Below are 17,052 nucleotides of genomic sequence, written 5' to 3'. Positions count from 1 at the left end.
TGATCAAAATCAGCAAGGATTAAAAATTCTTGGACATGTCCAAGGTTTACTCGTGGCATGCACGTCGTCGAGTCTTACGTTGCAACCGCCCGTAACGATATTACGGCTCCTCGTCGTCTGGCGACGCTTTCCGTCGGATCGATGGGAAAGACGCCTCGTCTGGGCTCGAAAATACGAGCTATCGACTCGTACAGGTCTTACGGTCGACCAATGAGAGCTTCATCGCCATTGAAAAATACTCGACTTCCTCGTAAAAAAAGGATCGAGGACCGATTCTACTACGACTCTACTTTTTATTTCAAACGTTTTCATCATTGAGCATTGGCTCAATTTAATTATCGATAATAGCGATAGTCAGTTTATTTGTTTTCGTGAAAAGTTTAGAATAGAAAATTTATACGAATTTTCTAATTTCTTAAAAAGGAATTTCACATAAATAAATTTAGGACAAACTTTATACTGCATTTAAACTTTGTGAAACTTTTTTCTTAGAAATTAGAAATTGAAAAGAATTTCGTGGAAATTATCTTGAAAAATGTTTCGTTTCTTTCCTCATGTATAGAATTATTAATTATTCTCGGTCAAAAGACACGCGTGACAAGATTGTGAAACTAAGTTCTACTTCGGTTTTTCATCTATGCCGTATCTTTAAATATACATTTCAAGTTCGTAAAAGGGTATAAATTCCAGTTTCCAACAATACCAAAACTATTTCCTCCGATTAAACTCGAGAATATTAGGTATATAGTAGTCTTCTTAGATCTGTTATTTTAGCCTTCAGCGTGTTAATAAACTAGTCCTGCTATTGATTCAGTGTTTCCACGGTAACGTGGGGTTATCATCCCTCGAAAGGAAATTCTAGATTCCCCCGTCTCGAGTTTACGCCACCCGTAGAACGCATTCTCCGAGAGATAAATATAAGTTTTCCTCCCGGGTAATTAAAGGATCAAACCGTTCTGTTTCTTCAAATTGTTTTCTTTAAAACCATTTCCGATATCCTTGGCTATTTTTATTCAATTTTTTTCACTTGTATGCTTTACACATGGTCGAAACACATGGTGTTTGGAATTTAATGATTTGATGTACCGTTGAATAATATTTTTTGCAAATAATATGAAACAAATAATACTTTTCATAAATATCAGTTTTTTTTTATAAAAAATTTTCTTACAAATTTCGAACTATATTTCACATCGAATTCGAATTGTTTCACAAAGATTTAGAATTAAAAAAGGAATTCATAATATTAATGGTAAATTTTTACATCGAAAATTATTAATAACAATCAATGAAATGAAATTTTATTCATAATGATTTTTTCAAATTGAATTTGTCGAATTAAAGCCTGATAAATATCATTTTTAATAAAGCTGTCTAATATCAATAAATAATAACAAGTTGTCAGAGACTCGTAAACAAAAACGAATAATATGGATTATCTACTTTTCCGATTGTCGATTATATTGAAAACTCCAATTATCAACAGAGTATTATAACAGTACCTTTCGAACGATATTTCAATTTCCCCAGCCGAGCTTGCGAGCTGACACGCGTGATTAAGCAAAATTATACAGGCATCCGCATTTAATAATCCGGTATCGTCCGTGTAAAATTAGCCCGATAATTGGCAACGACCTCGACGATGGACCGTGATCGTTCGATAATTTCCCTCGATCTTCCGCAGCCATGTCCAACGAATCTGGATTATCGACTGATAATTGATGCTGATCATTTTCATTTCGCATTTAACGAACACGGCACAATTTTTGATAGAAATCAAGGAAAATTTTAACGTATCTTCTCTCTCGAAACGTTTAATTAATTGTTTCGTTACTGATCGTTTGATGTATATATGATATACGATAGATTATTTTCTTTTTCTAGCACGATTAACGTGAACGGAAATTCGAGTGAAATGAGATTAGTGTTATCGCGTGAATATTTGATTGTTCGACAAGATATATATTATTGGTTGCCAGTATCAGTTTCACAGAAAATGTGATAATTGGGTTCTAAATGATTTTTCATTTCTTATTAATATTTGATGCAATCGTGTTTCGATATATTATTTGTATTAAATTCGAATAGTTTTGATAATTTGAATGAATCATAGAGTTCGAAGATGAATATTGATTTAAAACATATTGATTAAAATGAAATTTTTGTTGGATAGTAATAGAAAAATTTTAAATATCGTAGATTTATTAAAAATAATTGAAAATAATCATATTTTATTAGATTGTTGAAACGATTTAATTTTAACATTTATTGAAAATTTATTGATTCGATAAATTCAATTCGTTCCCTAAAAAGCAAGATTAAAATTATTAAAAATAAAATATTTCAACGATTTTTATTAATAATTTCTTCGTTTATTATTTACCCATTTTTTCAAATTTTTTCGCGTTTTTTCAATGGAAGATTATTTCTTCCAATGTAACTTTTTCGAAAGCCCTATTAATATTAATACCAGCAATTTTTCGTACGCCACTCTAAATTTTAAATCTTGATTCCGATATTGAAACATTGTTACTTATAACGCAACAATTTACTTTTTTTCCTTTTTATAACGAAACAATTAATAAAACACCGATCAAGTCGTGTTTAAACGTTATAAAAAGGTATCATTCAACGATACGCCCAGCCGCTAAATAAATTTGAAAATTATTTTGCACATTTATGGAATCGAGTCATTTCGTGCTTGCAAAAAAAACAAATTCCTGAATTTTTTCCAGGAAATTAATTACTTTTAAAAACGAATTTACAACGAGAGGTTAACATCGTCGATTCTCATAATATCTCATAATAATAATAATAATAATAATAATAATAATAAAAAAAATACGTTAAATTAAAGTCGACTTATTGAAAATTAGTCGATCCTTTTTTTTAATTTTTTCAGGGAAAATTAATAAATTATCCTGTTTCTTTCGTTCGTTTCCCCCCTCCCCCCCAGAAATGAAGGGAGATACAGAAGGATCAACGGATGATAGAAGAAACGGGATAAGTATTAATTACCGGCGTGGCGAGGAATAATTTAAGAAGGCTTCCAGGATTAATTTTGCTTCGAAACAGCTTCTCGAATTAAACTATTCCCATCTCTTTTCACCTCTCTCGAGGATCCACTCTTCTCTTTCAGATTTCCTTTATTCACTGGCATCTCTCTCTCTCTCTCTCTCTACATTTTCCTTCGGTTGTTTATCTTCAATTTTCCCGCGCGACTTATTGTTTCTCTTCGTTCTTCTTTATCCCCTTCTCTCTCTCTCTCTCTCTCTCTCTCTCTCTCTTTTCCTCGAAGAAGAAAGAAACTCGGCAGACCAATAGGAGAGAATCCTGGCGGAATGGAGGTTGAATCTTTTATCGTTTCTGTTTTGGGGCCACGGAAATGGGGAAAGAGGTGTTCTTATACATATACATGTATAGAGACTTGATTCAGGGACACGTCTGAATGGATTCGTCCGAATGTTCCTGTCAGTTTTCAAGATACGAATACACTGTATCAAAATATTGCGAGAACGGAAGAAGAATGGAAAGTAAAAAATAGCCTTGCTCAAAAAGGGATTGAAAAAATAGCAGTAGCGTGAAAAACAGTCTTCTTTTGTGTAGAAAAGAAAAATACGTATGCTGCATAATCCAAATATGCCGAAGATAATTTAAGAAAATAGGTAAATATCTAGTAGGTTTTTCTTTCGTTTCGATTTTTTAAAATTTTCTATTTAATTCGTTATTTATTTAGTCAAATTATTTAAGTCAGAATCCACAATTTTTTATTTTATCATGTATCTTTGAATATCTCTCATAAATTTCTGATCGATCGATCCTTTCAATTGTCACATTTCTATTTATCCTTATAAATACTTATAATAAACGTAAAAAACTTGACGCGAAGAAGACGAAAATGAAAACATTATTTTATATTCTCGCGAAAATTCAAAAAATTCTTTCCACGGAATAGCATAGATCAATAAATCTATGAAAATCTCGGTTGTTTGCGCAATGTCGCCCGATTGAAATTTGTTCCCAAGTGGAAAGTTTTGACCCTTGCTGCCTCCTATCTCCTCGGCGGAGACAGGATCGATCGGATGAAATTAAATTTCGAAGCGAAAGTATCTCTGGAGAAAGGAAGAAAAAAAAAAAAAAGAAAAGGAAAAAGAAAAAGAAAAAAGATAAAACAGAGGAAACTTTCACGCCGCTTGGTCACGAAAATCCGAACTTATCGCGAGAACTTTTAACGAGACACACCTTTTTTTTTTCACCCTTGGAGATTCTCCCTGCGAAATGAAGTTCGGCCACCGGTTTTTAAAAGACAATACAACCACCGTGAATCGGATAAAAAGGACGGAGGAATCCGGTAGCTAAGACAAAAGCGAAACCCATTGAAAATCGAGAAGACACGGGGGAGGAGGAGGGAGGGGCGGAGAAACGCGCGATGAAATGTTCATTGAATTGACTAATCTATTCAAATGACAAGAGGGGAGGATAGTAGAGCAGAAAGGAGGGAATTATGGGACAAAAGCTTTCCGCTTGGAAAAAAACCTTTTTAAATTGAAAATCTATCGTATTGTTCCATCCTAATTCGTCTAGTTTTCATCCATCTTAGTAGCCATTCCAGCCTCTTCTTCCCTTTTTCCTTTTTTCTCTTTCTCTTTCTGTATCGCGCCATTTTGTGAACTTTCTTCTTCGATGAAGCGCGGCTACTTTGAACGATCGAGCACGATCGATATTCGTGAAAATCTGTTGAGAATTTCCTTCGATTTGATATCTATAAATTCGAGTTATAATAAAATTTACAAATTTTATAGAGGCTTTATAGAATTTATACGCGATTCATTCTCTTTCTAATTGCACGATCTAAAATATATTTAAAAACACTCGTTATTTTTCAATATTTAACGAATTTCCATTAAAAATACATGTATCTAATCCCTCGTATCGGTATATTCAGTAGATTCGTTACTCTAATATTACATGAATATAATAACAACGGATGGAAAATTTAACAATATCACTGTAAAACGCATATTCAGTGGCGATAATCGAACAAATATAAGTATCGTACGAATGCGCAAATAACGTAACTATTTAAACACACTTTATCGCGTAAAAATTTCTTTCTTCATCAACGAATTCCACGATGATGAGTTGTGAATAAATGATACGATTGAAAAAAAAAAAAGAAAAAAATGGAATTTTCGATCGAGCAGGGAGGGAAATATAGAAGTTAACGAATGATAAAGGGAAAGAAATAAATGGGATTTCGGTCCATTAGAAAATGGAGGCCAATATAAAGTTCGTATGGAGGAGCGAGCCATCCCAGATTCCCTTATTATCGTTTTCATTCGAGCAAGAAGCATCGTGCGACGCGACGTTCGAACAAATGTTTCTCGTTAAAGCCCGGGTCGGTCGAATGAAAATCATAAAAGTGAAGTATCTCCAGTGACGAAGGCTCTACCTCTCTCCTTCCTTCGCCCGTCTATCTCCGGTTTCCTCAAGAATGTTTCCACGAACAAAGGAGAAAAGAAGGAGAGAAGGAGCAGGAATGAGGAATAAAAATAACCGAGTAGATGGGAATAAAGTGTCGCAGAGGGGTCTAGAATGTTTGCCGGTTCTGTTAAAACGTTGATTCAATTAAGTCGACCGAGACGAAAACGGCGGTAACATCTTCTTGGGATCGCGAACAACTTCGCGGTTTATTTTGCCAGTGGTTGCCGCTTTGCCGCTTCATTTCCTTCCCTGGATGGAAAAATTGAGGGAATAATAGTTCCCTGTTTTGATTTCCTTATTCTTAAATCTCTCTCTCCCTTCTCTGCTTGTTGACTGTTAATTTAATCTTTACATCGAGAGACGTGAAATTTCTTTCTTTTCAACCTCTTGTTCTTGTGCTTGTTTTCCTCTTTTTATTCGGGTGGAAGGAAATATCGAAGGAAAAACAATTCTTCGGTTTTTCTCAAATCCTTCCTCTTTTTTTTTTTTTTTTTCGTATTACGGATAATAGAATTTAATCGTAATGAGTTATGTGATAAGAAGAAATTCTGTTTTCGTTTTCTTTTTTTCTCTCTTCGGGATCACCAGATGAATAACAATTTTGATAAAACGATTTTAATCTAATTAAACTTGCAGCAATGCACGTTTTTTTTTTTTTTGAAAAACTCACCTAAAAACCACGATTTTTAGATTAGATAGAAAACTTCGAAACTCCGAGTAGTAATTCCAATTCCTTAAGAACAAGTACAAATCCATATGAGGAAAATTGTATCGATAAATAACACGCGAAAAGCACGATCCTTTCTCATCTATCGAAAACCTTAATTTTTCTTTTACGCCGTTGCAATAAGATTGTAACGCACACTCGAAGAAATAGATATTTTTCCGTTAGTTTTTCTGGGACGAAGAACGAGACGAGCAGCGAAAATAATCGACGTATAAATTCGACGTTTATCGAGCACTGTTCGCATTTGAAACGTCGATGGCCTGCGTAGAACTATTCCCAAAGAAAGTTATGATTTACAGGCACAACACGCTAATTTCCGATTCCGGGCGGTAAGTTTCCGTGCCAGGGAATTTCAGTTCAGCCGCATACGCAAGCAACCCCACCTATTTCGCCATACCTATATACGCCTCCTCTCCAACTTTTATTTATTGGTATCCTCCTCGTCCCATCCCCCTCCTCCCCGTTATTTATTTCGCAGCGACGTTCGCAGCCCCCTTCTTTCTGTTTCCGGTATTATATACGAGCCACGAGGAAGAAGGAAGAAGTGAAACTGAATATCTTGAGGGTGTTTGTCCTCAAGAAGGAGAAATCGAACGATTTTCGAGGTGTTTTCGAATAGAAGAAATGATCAACGTTATCGTTGAAAAATTGTGAACGACAAAAATTGAACTAAAGATAAAGATTTTTAAATAAATGGTGTTTCGATTGTAAAGATCATTGCCGTATTTAAATTATGGTAAACTTTGTGCTATTGAGATTATCGTCTGTGATTAAATTTTTGTGCTAAAAAGACGAGCTGTGTCTGAAATTATGATAGTTTTGAGTTAACCCTATATTTTGATAGTTTTTATTTTCTCCAAGAATGATCCCTGTTTAAACGTTTAAACACCGATAATCTTTGCTTTTAATTAACCAGCCTTTCGGTTATAAAGTTTTCAACAGAAATTCCAACATTGTTTGTTGAAAGATTGTTCGAAACAGTTTGATATTATGCGAAGACGCTCGAAGGGATGTTTAGAGTCGGGCGAAAGAAGATACGTGTCACGTTCTGTGTGAAATAAACTGAAAGAAGAATATTCTTCTTTCAAGAATACTTTTCTCTCCCTAGATTTTTCATGCTTACCCCTCTTTTCTTTTAACAAAGAAAGGCGAAACTCGGGGGAGGAGAAGGGAACACCGTCGTCCGCTGGAGTAATGTATTTTTATATTCCTTTTTTTTTTTTTAATTATATTTTTATTTTAATTTTATTTTAATAATAAACTTGCATCGTTAAAACTTCGTTATTTAAATGTCACGAACGAGAGGGCAAGCTCTCTTTTAACGCTCTCCACGGCCCCTCGTAAGTGATTTTATTCATCGCGTAGCACGCGCGCAACCCGCGAAGAAGGCTGCGATTTATCGACGATATTCCTGCATTCAATCGCGAACGATGACATCGAGGGGGTGGTTTCCTTGTCAACGAGGGGTGAGCTTCTACAAGCTGGGACAAAAGCTCGCATTCATCATAAAATTCGACATTCTTTCCTCATATTTTTTCATGTATCTCTGAAGTTATATCGCGAATATATTTGCAAACGCTCTCTACTGATCCAATTATCTCTCTTTCCAATAATTAATAATCATCGAACGATTAAGAAGATTCGATAAATTCGATGAATATGTATATATATATATAAAAAGATCGAACTAAAAGCTTTCGTTCAAAAGGATTAATAAATGGATAAAAGGGATTCTCTCCGATTCTCAGGAAATTACGAGCAGTTCCACGCGATATGCAGATCCTCGATTTCAACGAGGAGAAGACCCGACACCACTGCTTCTCCCGTCTATTTGGACGGAAGGGCGGAAATGGAGTAAATACGGGAGGGTTGCGTTCAGTTTGTTTTTTCCCCGGGCAACAAAGGGGATCAGGTTCACGGGACGTGAAAAAAGGGGGAAATGCAGTTATTGTGTTGCCCTCAGGATCGAAGAATCGTCTTCTTTCGCGAGGAGCGTGACCCAGCCGGAAGATTGAAAGGGAGGGATGTTAGAGACGAGTTCGAATAGGAATAGAATCCTGAAGTGTGAAAAGAGACGTCGAGTTTGAATCGAGGTACGTTGAGTAAATATCTCAAGGGAATTGATGAATATAGACGAAACTCTTTGATGTAAATAATATGGCGACACGTGATTGTAATAATTTGGAATTTCTATTTTTTTATCTCGTTTTATAAATAATAAGATTACTGAAAGAACGAGATAATAAATTTACATGCGATATAATTATCATGGAATTATTTTTTTTTTTTTATGGATGTCTCGACTTTATTATAAAATGAATATTTTCTTCTTCTCAAGTAATCTGTACAATTGATTATTGAAAGGATATCGATAATCTTGGTTTTATTTATCTTCAATTTTAACATCTCTCTTTTGTTAGTGTAACCATAAAAATAAAAAAAATAACAATGCTCGCCAATTTAATTCATTCATCATCGCACAATCGTGATGCAAATTATGCAAACTCGAATTGTATTCATCACGAGTTTCCACCTTTATGCAACAGAAAATTAAATCGATTTATACACCCCATATATATATCTCCCATCCCCCAAAATGATCGAACGAAAAAAAAAAAAAAACGACGATAAATCCAACCACAAATCAACCGTCAAACCCACGAGACGATTAATATCCAACGATAATCCGCGATCATAGAAAACATACCTGAAACACGAGCAATGAACGAGAGAAAGAGAGAGAGAGAGAGAGAACAATCCGGAAACAGAAAGTTGGGATAAATGGATCCCACCTGATTCAGATCTGAGACATCCATCGAATCTCCGCCACAATGAAAATCGTGAAGATAATCGATACATAAATTTTCCAAGGAGGATTGGATCGTAAAAAGAAAAAAAAAAAAAGAAAAAAAGAAAGAAAAAAGGAAAGGAGAAGGTGCAAGACACGGGAGGGAAGAGAAGGGAAAAAGAGGTAAGCAGAAATCGACTGGGTCGCGTAAATCAAGGAGGGGGTGGCCAGGTCGATTCCTCTGCAATCCCTACGTTCGTGAGACTTCTATCACTGGTGGGTGTTTTATCGAGCGGTTCCACGGCCTACCTTCAACCTTAAATTACAAGGTCGCAGCTATAGAAAGCCCAGCGAAGCACCAGGTATCCCCTGGTGTGCAAGTCGTCGTGTCAGGGACGAAAGCTCTGCTGCTAACGAACAAACGCTTGGCCCGTGCTAAGGGTGGTTTTGTACAGGCTGCTTCAAAATTGAAGATTCCTTCAAGAAGAATTTCTGAGTCTGATTGAAATTGTTCTCCAAGTTGATCAAGTTTCTTCATGGCACAAATTTTGATTCGAGAGATTAGTTTAGCTGGCTGTAATAAGGATGGTTTTGTACGAGATTCTTCAAAATTGGAGATTTTTCCAAGGAATACAGGAAATCTTTATTCGGAAAATTTGTTTCCTTTGAAATTCCTTTTCTGGACAAGTATGTAGGAAGGAAAATTCGACTCGAATATTGTTAACAAAGACTTTTGTCGAATTTGGGTTTGAGCTTTTTTTTAAAGATTTTTTAGAAATAGTACAGAGTGTTTCGAAATTGAGAATTTTTTTTTTTTTAAATTTGTTTCTCCTGATTAGACAACTTTTAGCTTAAGAGTATCTTGTTGAAGGGTTTCTAGTTCGTTATAGATGAGAGTTCAGATTACAGGATTTTGAGGATTAGCAGTTAGGATGTGTCGGAGTGCTAGGATTATTAGGGATTTAGGCCTTAAGTTGCAATTCTGAGATCAAGTTTTGAAATTTTAGATCGTTAGGATGTTTTTAAAGAATATATCAAAACTCTAGAGACAAAAGTTTTATCGTTAAGATTATCAGGGATTAAATTTCTTTCTAGATTTAGAAGAGAGAGAGAGATTCTATTCTTTTCGTAATTTCGAAATAAAAGAATTTGGACGAATTTAGGACAGATTTCGATTTCTTAAAGTTCGAGACTCCAAAAGTATAATAGCTCGTTAGAATTTAGAAATCTCGAATTTGAGATTATACATCTTAGGATCTTGGAATTTAGGGTTCCAAGGATTAACAGTCTAATTTACGAGACTCCAGAATCTAAATAATCCTTAGGATTAAGGACTCTATAACACGAATTTAGCTTCTAAGTATCATTTTAACATATATTCACTATTCTTATTCAATTCTCGGTTTAACAAGTGATGTCGAAACATTTCCATTCTTAGTGTTAAATACTTTTCATTATTAAAAACACGAATTTTACAATTTAATTTCTCGATTTTTTTAATTTAAATTTACCATTTTTTATCCAATTCTCAACGTTCAACAAATAACGCGTAAAATATCCATTTCTATTCTTATTAAAAAACTTATTTATCCTATTATTTATTGGTAAAAACATCGAATCGAAATTTTTAGATTAATTCCGTCACAGATAAAAATGTTATTCTTCCGCCATTCGTAATTTTTCTCGAAACAACATTCAAAGGATGATCCATCCGAGGAATACCACCATCCCCCTACAATTCCACATTTTCAACTCCCTTGCTGTAGTTTCAATACTACGTGATGCAACGCGAACGCAGCATCATGCGCGTTAATAGGCAATAGAGGAATGTCACGGGATCTTACGCCATTTCCACCATTCCGTTGGATGAAATACGATAACGAGTCTGATTCATAGAACGATGAGGAAGAGGGAGGAGGGCGGAGGGAGGGGAGTGGTTCGCGGATGGTTAAATGGAAAGCGATTTAACCTCCCCCTCGGTCCAGATTTATTTTGCAATTTAGCCTGACAGTATGCTGTTCATCTCGCGAATCTGTGATTCCAACTTAAATAATTCATAGCCCCTAATACGAATAGTAATGGCGACCGTTTAAAATCCCCGTGCCCGCTGAAATATTCAGGCCGCGGCCACGAGCATTTTCCTGCACGTCCGCGAATAAACGAAACTATAACTGTTTATGCGGCGATTGAATTAACGATTGTAAATCAAAACGAAACCGCGAATATTTCAACCGACGACAAGGCTGGCCAATGAGGGTATAAACAGACGTCCAGAGAGGATGATGTCGGGGCTGAAGAGATAGAGAGGAAAATCTAAACTGAATTTTAAGTTATTGAAATACTACGCTACATTGCAAAAAAAAAAAAAAAAAAAGAAAAAGAATTCAAAAAAATAACAGCAAGTAATTTACACTTGGTTTCATCATTTAATAACTCGTAAGTTTAAATATTTCTAAATATTCTCGTCTTAATTTGATCTAATACTCTCTGATCGAACTTTCCAATTCTACAAAATTGTATGATATTCAGAATAACGCTAAAAAAGAAAGCTTCAAAAAACTTTCTCAACATCCGCTTCTAACATTCTCTTTTTCCCTCGTTTAAATAATCCACCGATCTTTATTTTTCCCCCATGTTCAAACAACTTGCAAAAGCTCTCCCCCTCGAAAAAAGAAAAAAAAGAAAAAGAAGAAAGAACGAAACTCTAACGAAACCATTTCCATCACGTTCCACCGCGCAAAGGTGTATCGGTGGAAAGAGGAGAAAAAGGAGAGAGAGAGAGAGAAAAGAAAAGAGATATAAACGAAAAGAAAGCGGCGTGTCTCGGGGCGAAATGCAAGATCCCTCGAAAACGACCCTCGAAATCCCGAATCGTCGCCGGTGGTTGGCGCGAAACGCTCGTTTCACAGAGGGGCGACGATTCAGCAGAATCGCCAAATTGCTGACTGCCGCCACGCGGTTCTGTTTCCTGTTCTCGCGGTTTTATCCCCGCCCCCGCTTCCGTGTTTATATCGCCACCGACCAAGTTGGCCTCCTTCGCCACGGGGAGGGGACGATTAAACGTCATAATTTCCGTTTATAATTGACCGATCATCATCCTCGACCACGGCCAGAAACGATACAACCGGAAACACGCGCCCTGTTTATCAGTTCATTGGATTAACGCGGCCGAGGCATTATCGCGTTATTACACCAGGGATGAAAATGTCCGCTCGATCCCGGTGTAACCACCAATCTTGTAATTAAAATTTGTTGCTCCTACGCTTAGTTAGGAAACTTTGATCGCAAGCCTCGATTATTATATAGTTGGCGAGATGTTAGATATTGAAGGGATATATCGTGCAACTTCTCCGTGATCTATCCTTGTTCCATGGATAATACATCCTCGATTAGGGGATTATTAAGGGTATTACGAGACGGGTACGCTATTGTATGAGCTAATTTTTATTTATTTCTCGAGGATTATTGGGTATTTTGTGTCAATTGCGTGTATAAATTTAAGAATAATCTAGAATTTTATAAAGAAAGTCCTTTAGTAAAGAAAGGAAAATGGAGATGGATATTTCTCAAAGGAAAAAAATTTAAAAATTATGCCCAAGTTTAGAAATTATGAACGTATGAAATATTGAGCTTACCTTGGCACGTTTGGAATATTTCAAGTATTGGTAATGATGATTGTCATAGTTGAAAACGTGTGGTGTCAAAGTTATGTCACGATTTCGCATCTTGCCAGAAAGCGCCTTCTGTCGTTGCAGTTGCATCTTCTTGTTGTGGGCGCGAAGGTCGGAAGCTGGAAAAAATCGATTTTTAATTAATGCATTGTTCGACAGGATATAATAAATAAGAAGTAAATAAATTTCCTAAATTTCCAAATCCACTCTCTTGTAAATCCCCCTCCCCCCCAAAAAATAATAGTTTCTTATGGAAATTTGTTTTAATAATGATTTAATTCCTTTCACAATCCCCTTTTTAAAATATATATTCTCTAGCTTTCTAAATTGCGAAAGAAATTATTCAGTATTATCGAAAGATCGATAGAGAGAGTGTAACGACGTTGAAAATCGTTGAAAATTTAGGGAGGAGGGGGGGATATGTCGAGGAAATTCGGACGACCGAACGAAAGCTCATTAATCGCGTGTAAATAAATGAGCATTTGCATTCGACACACGCGGCGACAAGCTTTTCGATGATTTTTAAACAAACGCGGCGACGTTGCAAACGCGATAAAACTCGATTGTCGACGTTTACACGCCTGTTTCCGAATATTTTATGCCCCGTTCACGGTGGCTTTATTAGTCCACCTGCGTTTGTTTGTTCCAAGCTTAACTACAAATTGTGTTTTTCGTTTGAAAATTGGGGAGGGGGGAGGGGGAAGCGAAATAAAAATTATTCCATTCATTATTATTGCACAACGTTCGGGAATATCGTATACCTTCGCGAATATTCCGTTTGTCCATCCTTTCAAACACGTATCAAACTCCATTTTGGATCGTGAATATTTTGCAAATACGTATCGTCACTTGTACCATGTTTTGTAGTTTTGGATTGACGTTGATGGATATTTTGACCTCCGGTTTTCAAATCGACACAACCGAGTCATAAATTTGGATTTTCTCAATAATACGAGATAATTTATTATTTTATTGAAACATACATACGACTTCTTTTTCCCTCCCCCATTATTTCGAAACTGTATTATTGTGTATGAAAGTAGATTGGATGGATTTTATAGTTTTTGAGAATCGTTATGCTCGATGATAGAGAATTTTATCGTTAATGTTATATTTTTCTTGCACAAAACTTCACAATGCGTGTCTTTATTGCTTTTAATTAATTATTCCTTTATGTTTGTCTTTTCAACAAAATTTTGAATTATTTTCTCAATTGTAATTCAAGAATTTTATTTCAAGCTTTATCACGTGACTTAACCAAGTCCATATTGCAAAATTTCCTTTATTAACTTAATTTAAATTAATCGTTATTTTTATTGAAATGAATTACAATTCAAATGTGAACGATATAATTTAGAATTCGAAAAAAAAAAAACAAAAAAAAAATAGTTTCTTGTTAAGTTAATTGTATTTTCTTAGATCTAGATTCTTTCGACATTACGAATCCACACGCAGACAGTGCAGCCTCGTACGCTTTAACACTGACATTATTGTTCTAACAAGCAATTATGAATATTCATGGTGGATGTTTGTCCCTGGGAGCAGACAGAGGGACGCAAACAGAGTCCCACTGTTAAACCGACGTTATGTGTAGTTGCCTATGAATAAACTAACGAATTAATTCCACGTGTAAAATTAGAAAAATCGTCCAAGCGAATTCGAGATTACGAAATGATTCGTTTAGGATAATTAAACGTTCCTAATTTCGTATTTTTCAAGATGCAATTGTTGAAAGAATAACATTACGATATTGTAAAATAGATATAGGATAAAAGACGAAATATATCGTATATAGAATTGTTGGAAACCCGTGAAAATTCGTTGTGGAAAATTGATCAGAATTTTTTTTTCTTTCTTTTTTTTTTTTGTTTCGATATCGATATCGAGTATCGAAGTAGAATCCCAGAACCATTAATTCGCCTCTCAAAACCTGTCTGCGATAAATCAAACCGGCTTCCCGGATAATAAATCGAGTTTGCTTGCCCTATATTCAAGGTTGTGGATGCCTTCTTTTTCTTACACACGATGGACAAAAGTTCGTTTCTTGTTAATAAAAATTGTATCAATCTCTTGTTTTATGAGAGATAAAAACGAGAAATAACAATTCGAAATAACTTTAACTACTTTACGTTACGTCGTGGATAAAATATTATTTTTATATCATTTTTAAATCGAGGAGTTCGTATTAAAGACCATCTTTATCAATTTTCTTCCCCAGAATAATTTAGAATAATTTATACATCCTTGTCTTTTTTCTTCAACAAAAATATTTATCGATATTTATCGATATAGATCTGTAACATTCATTCGAGATTGCCAAGTCACGGTGAAAAGAAAATTTTATTACGAACACGAGATTTTTATGAAGTTTTATGATCGAACTACGCGTGTTAATTTGAACGATTGGAAAAAAGAAGTAAGTATAGTGGAGAAGTGATAAATGAAATCGTTGATACTGCGAAAAATTTCAAATATCTTCCTTTGATATCCCGAGTATTTTAAACAGCTTCTACGCGAAGTTGACCTGAATACTTGGTTCGCACGCGAAGAAAGGGTGCCGCGGATAAATTGCACGCGAGTCCCTTCAAGGCTGAAAGAACTGTAAAATTCTTCTACCCTACAATTCAGGGAAATTTTATTTAATCTTCTGTATTATCTTGAAAAGAACTTGCTCATGGTTCCATACGATTTTTATATCTCTTAAAATTTCAAGTCGATTTAATATTTTTTTTTATCGCGCAATATAAATGTGTTAAAACTTTCCTTCGATTCAAATCTCATCAATCTTTATTATCCGTTCATTCTACTAAATTTCTCTCCCACTTCCAAATTCGTTACGTATTTGTATACTTTTAGCCATTCCAAGAACGAAATATCTTCTTGAAATCTTTCCAAAGAAAGAAAAAAAAAAAAATCCAATATTAAATAATTTCCCTCTCTATCCACGAATGATCGTCGATCGAATTATAATATCCTCGTTATAATTCCATCCGAATTAATTTCCCTTTCATCCAGAGAACAATTTTCACGTCGAATTTATATCACATTGCCGATTTCCGTTTGGAAAACGATCGCCACGCACGGCGTATCCTCACCTTTGCAGGGGCAGAATCCTTTGCAGGCGATGCGGACCGACGTGTGGTGGATGCAATTGTGGTATTCCAGCCGGCATGGGGAGCTGTACGTGCGATTATCGCTCCCGCAAAGGAACGTCGGCTTAACCACGGGGCATTCTTGACATCTGGAAACAAAAAATGCGCGCGCCGTTAAACGAAAATTGTTCCACGCGCAACAATTTAATTCCTCTTGAATGTATATCTCCCCTCCTATTCTCTCCCGTTCCTCCATTTTCATAACTCTGTTTCCACCGCGGTTTCGCTGCTTTCTCCCCCTTTATTTTTGTTCCTAGAATTTCTTTATTTCCCCACGTTTCGACGGCCAATCCCTCGAAAGGGAAAAGTTACGATTGTAATGAATTAATCAATTTTCTACTTTGCGATATTTATCAATATATTTTCCATCATTCCATCTTTCCTCCCAATTTAATTCGATCTCATTGATCGAATTAGCGCTATCTTTTTAAATCATATCGTGTTCGCCGATATATTGCTATATAAATAAGGAAAATAATTTCCTTAAAGCCCGAATTCGCCCGATATTTCAACCGCGTATAACTTTTATATGGCGCAATATGAATACTAATTAAGCGATTTTTCATTAGAACAGTGAAACTTTATTAAAAAAAAAAAAAAAAAAAAAAAGATATATATATATATATATATACACACGCACAAATTGGACTATTATTTCGCGATGAATAAAAAGTAATTAAAAGATTTCATATCGCGAAGAATATTTTTCACCGCGCAACAGAGGAACTCTATTAAAATATAAATTTGACTGTTACTCCCTCCTGTATCCTGTTATTATATAACGTAATAACGTCGATAAAGTCGCGAGAGAGAGAGAGAGAGAGGAGATGGGTTGTTGCTCTTTGTTAAAATTCTCCCGCCATTTTACCGTCTCCCCCTCCCCACGTGGAAGGGAAAAAAAAAAAAAATTCCAAGCTTCATAATCATTAACCAGTGCATCCTCGTAACACGAAATTACCAAGGCCTTTTCCTTTACCCAGCGCAAACAATGTTGCGCTACGAGCACCGTGAAAAGGGGGTGTCTGGAATACTATTATAATGCGTTTAGTGGTGCGCGCACGAGCGGCCATGTTAATTATAATTTTATATTATTACTTCCCGCCGTATATTATGGCCGTTAAATATTCCTGCTTAGAATTCCCTTAACAAAAAATGGTCACCATGGTGGAAGGGAATTGGATAAAGATTCTGGTTCAACAGAGATATTTTTACAAACAGTTTTACAACAGA

General features: G+C 35.4%; 1 protein-coding gene across 2 annotated transcripts in view; it reads right to left on the bottom strand.

Annotated features, from left to right (window-relative positions):
- The window catches only part of Cow (Proteoglycan Cow), a 174,026-nt gene that overhangs the window by 8,728 nt on the left and 148,246 nt on the right, over positions 1-17,052 (bottom strand). For both annotated transcript variants that reach the window (XM_086903181.1, XM_086903182.1), the window contains exons 5-6: positions 15,766-15,911; positions 12,635-12,789 (exon numbers count right to left, since the gene is read on the bottom strand). In XM_086903181.1, coding sequence (XP_086759307.1) covers positions 12,635-12,789; positions 15,766-15,911 — 301 coding nt within the window. The remainder of the gene's footprint in view (positions 1-12,634; positions 12,790-15,765; positions 15,912-17,052) is intronic.

The sequence above is a fragment of the Apis florea genome, unplaced genomic scaffold (assembly GCF_048593485.1).
Source record: "Apis florea isolate Af1SG1 unplaced genomic scaffold, ASM4859348v1 contig_2291_pilon, whole genome shotgun sequence".
Lineage (NCBI taxonomy): Eukaryota > Metazoa > Arthropoda > Insecta > Hymenoptera > Apidae > Apis > Apis florea.
This window is presented reverse-complemented; position numbering and strand designations above follow the sequence as displayed.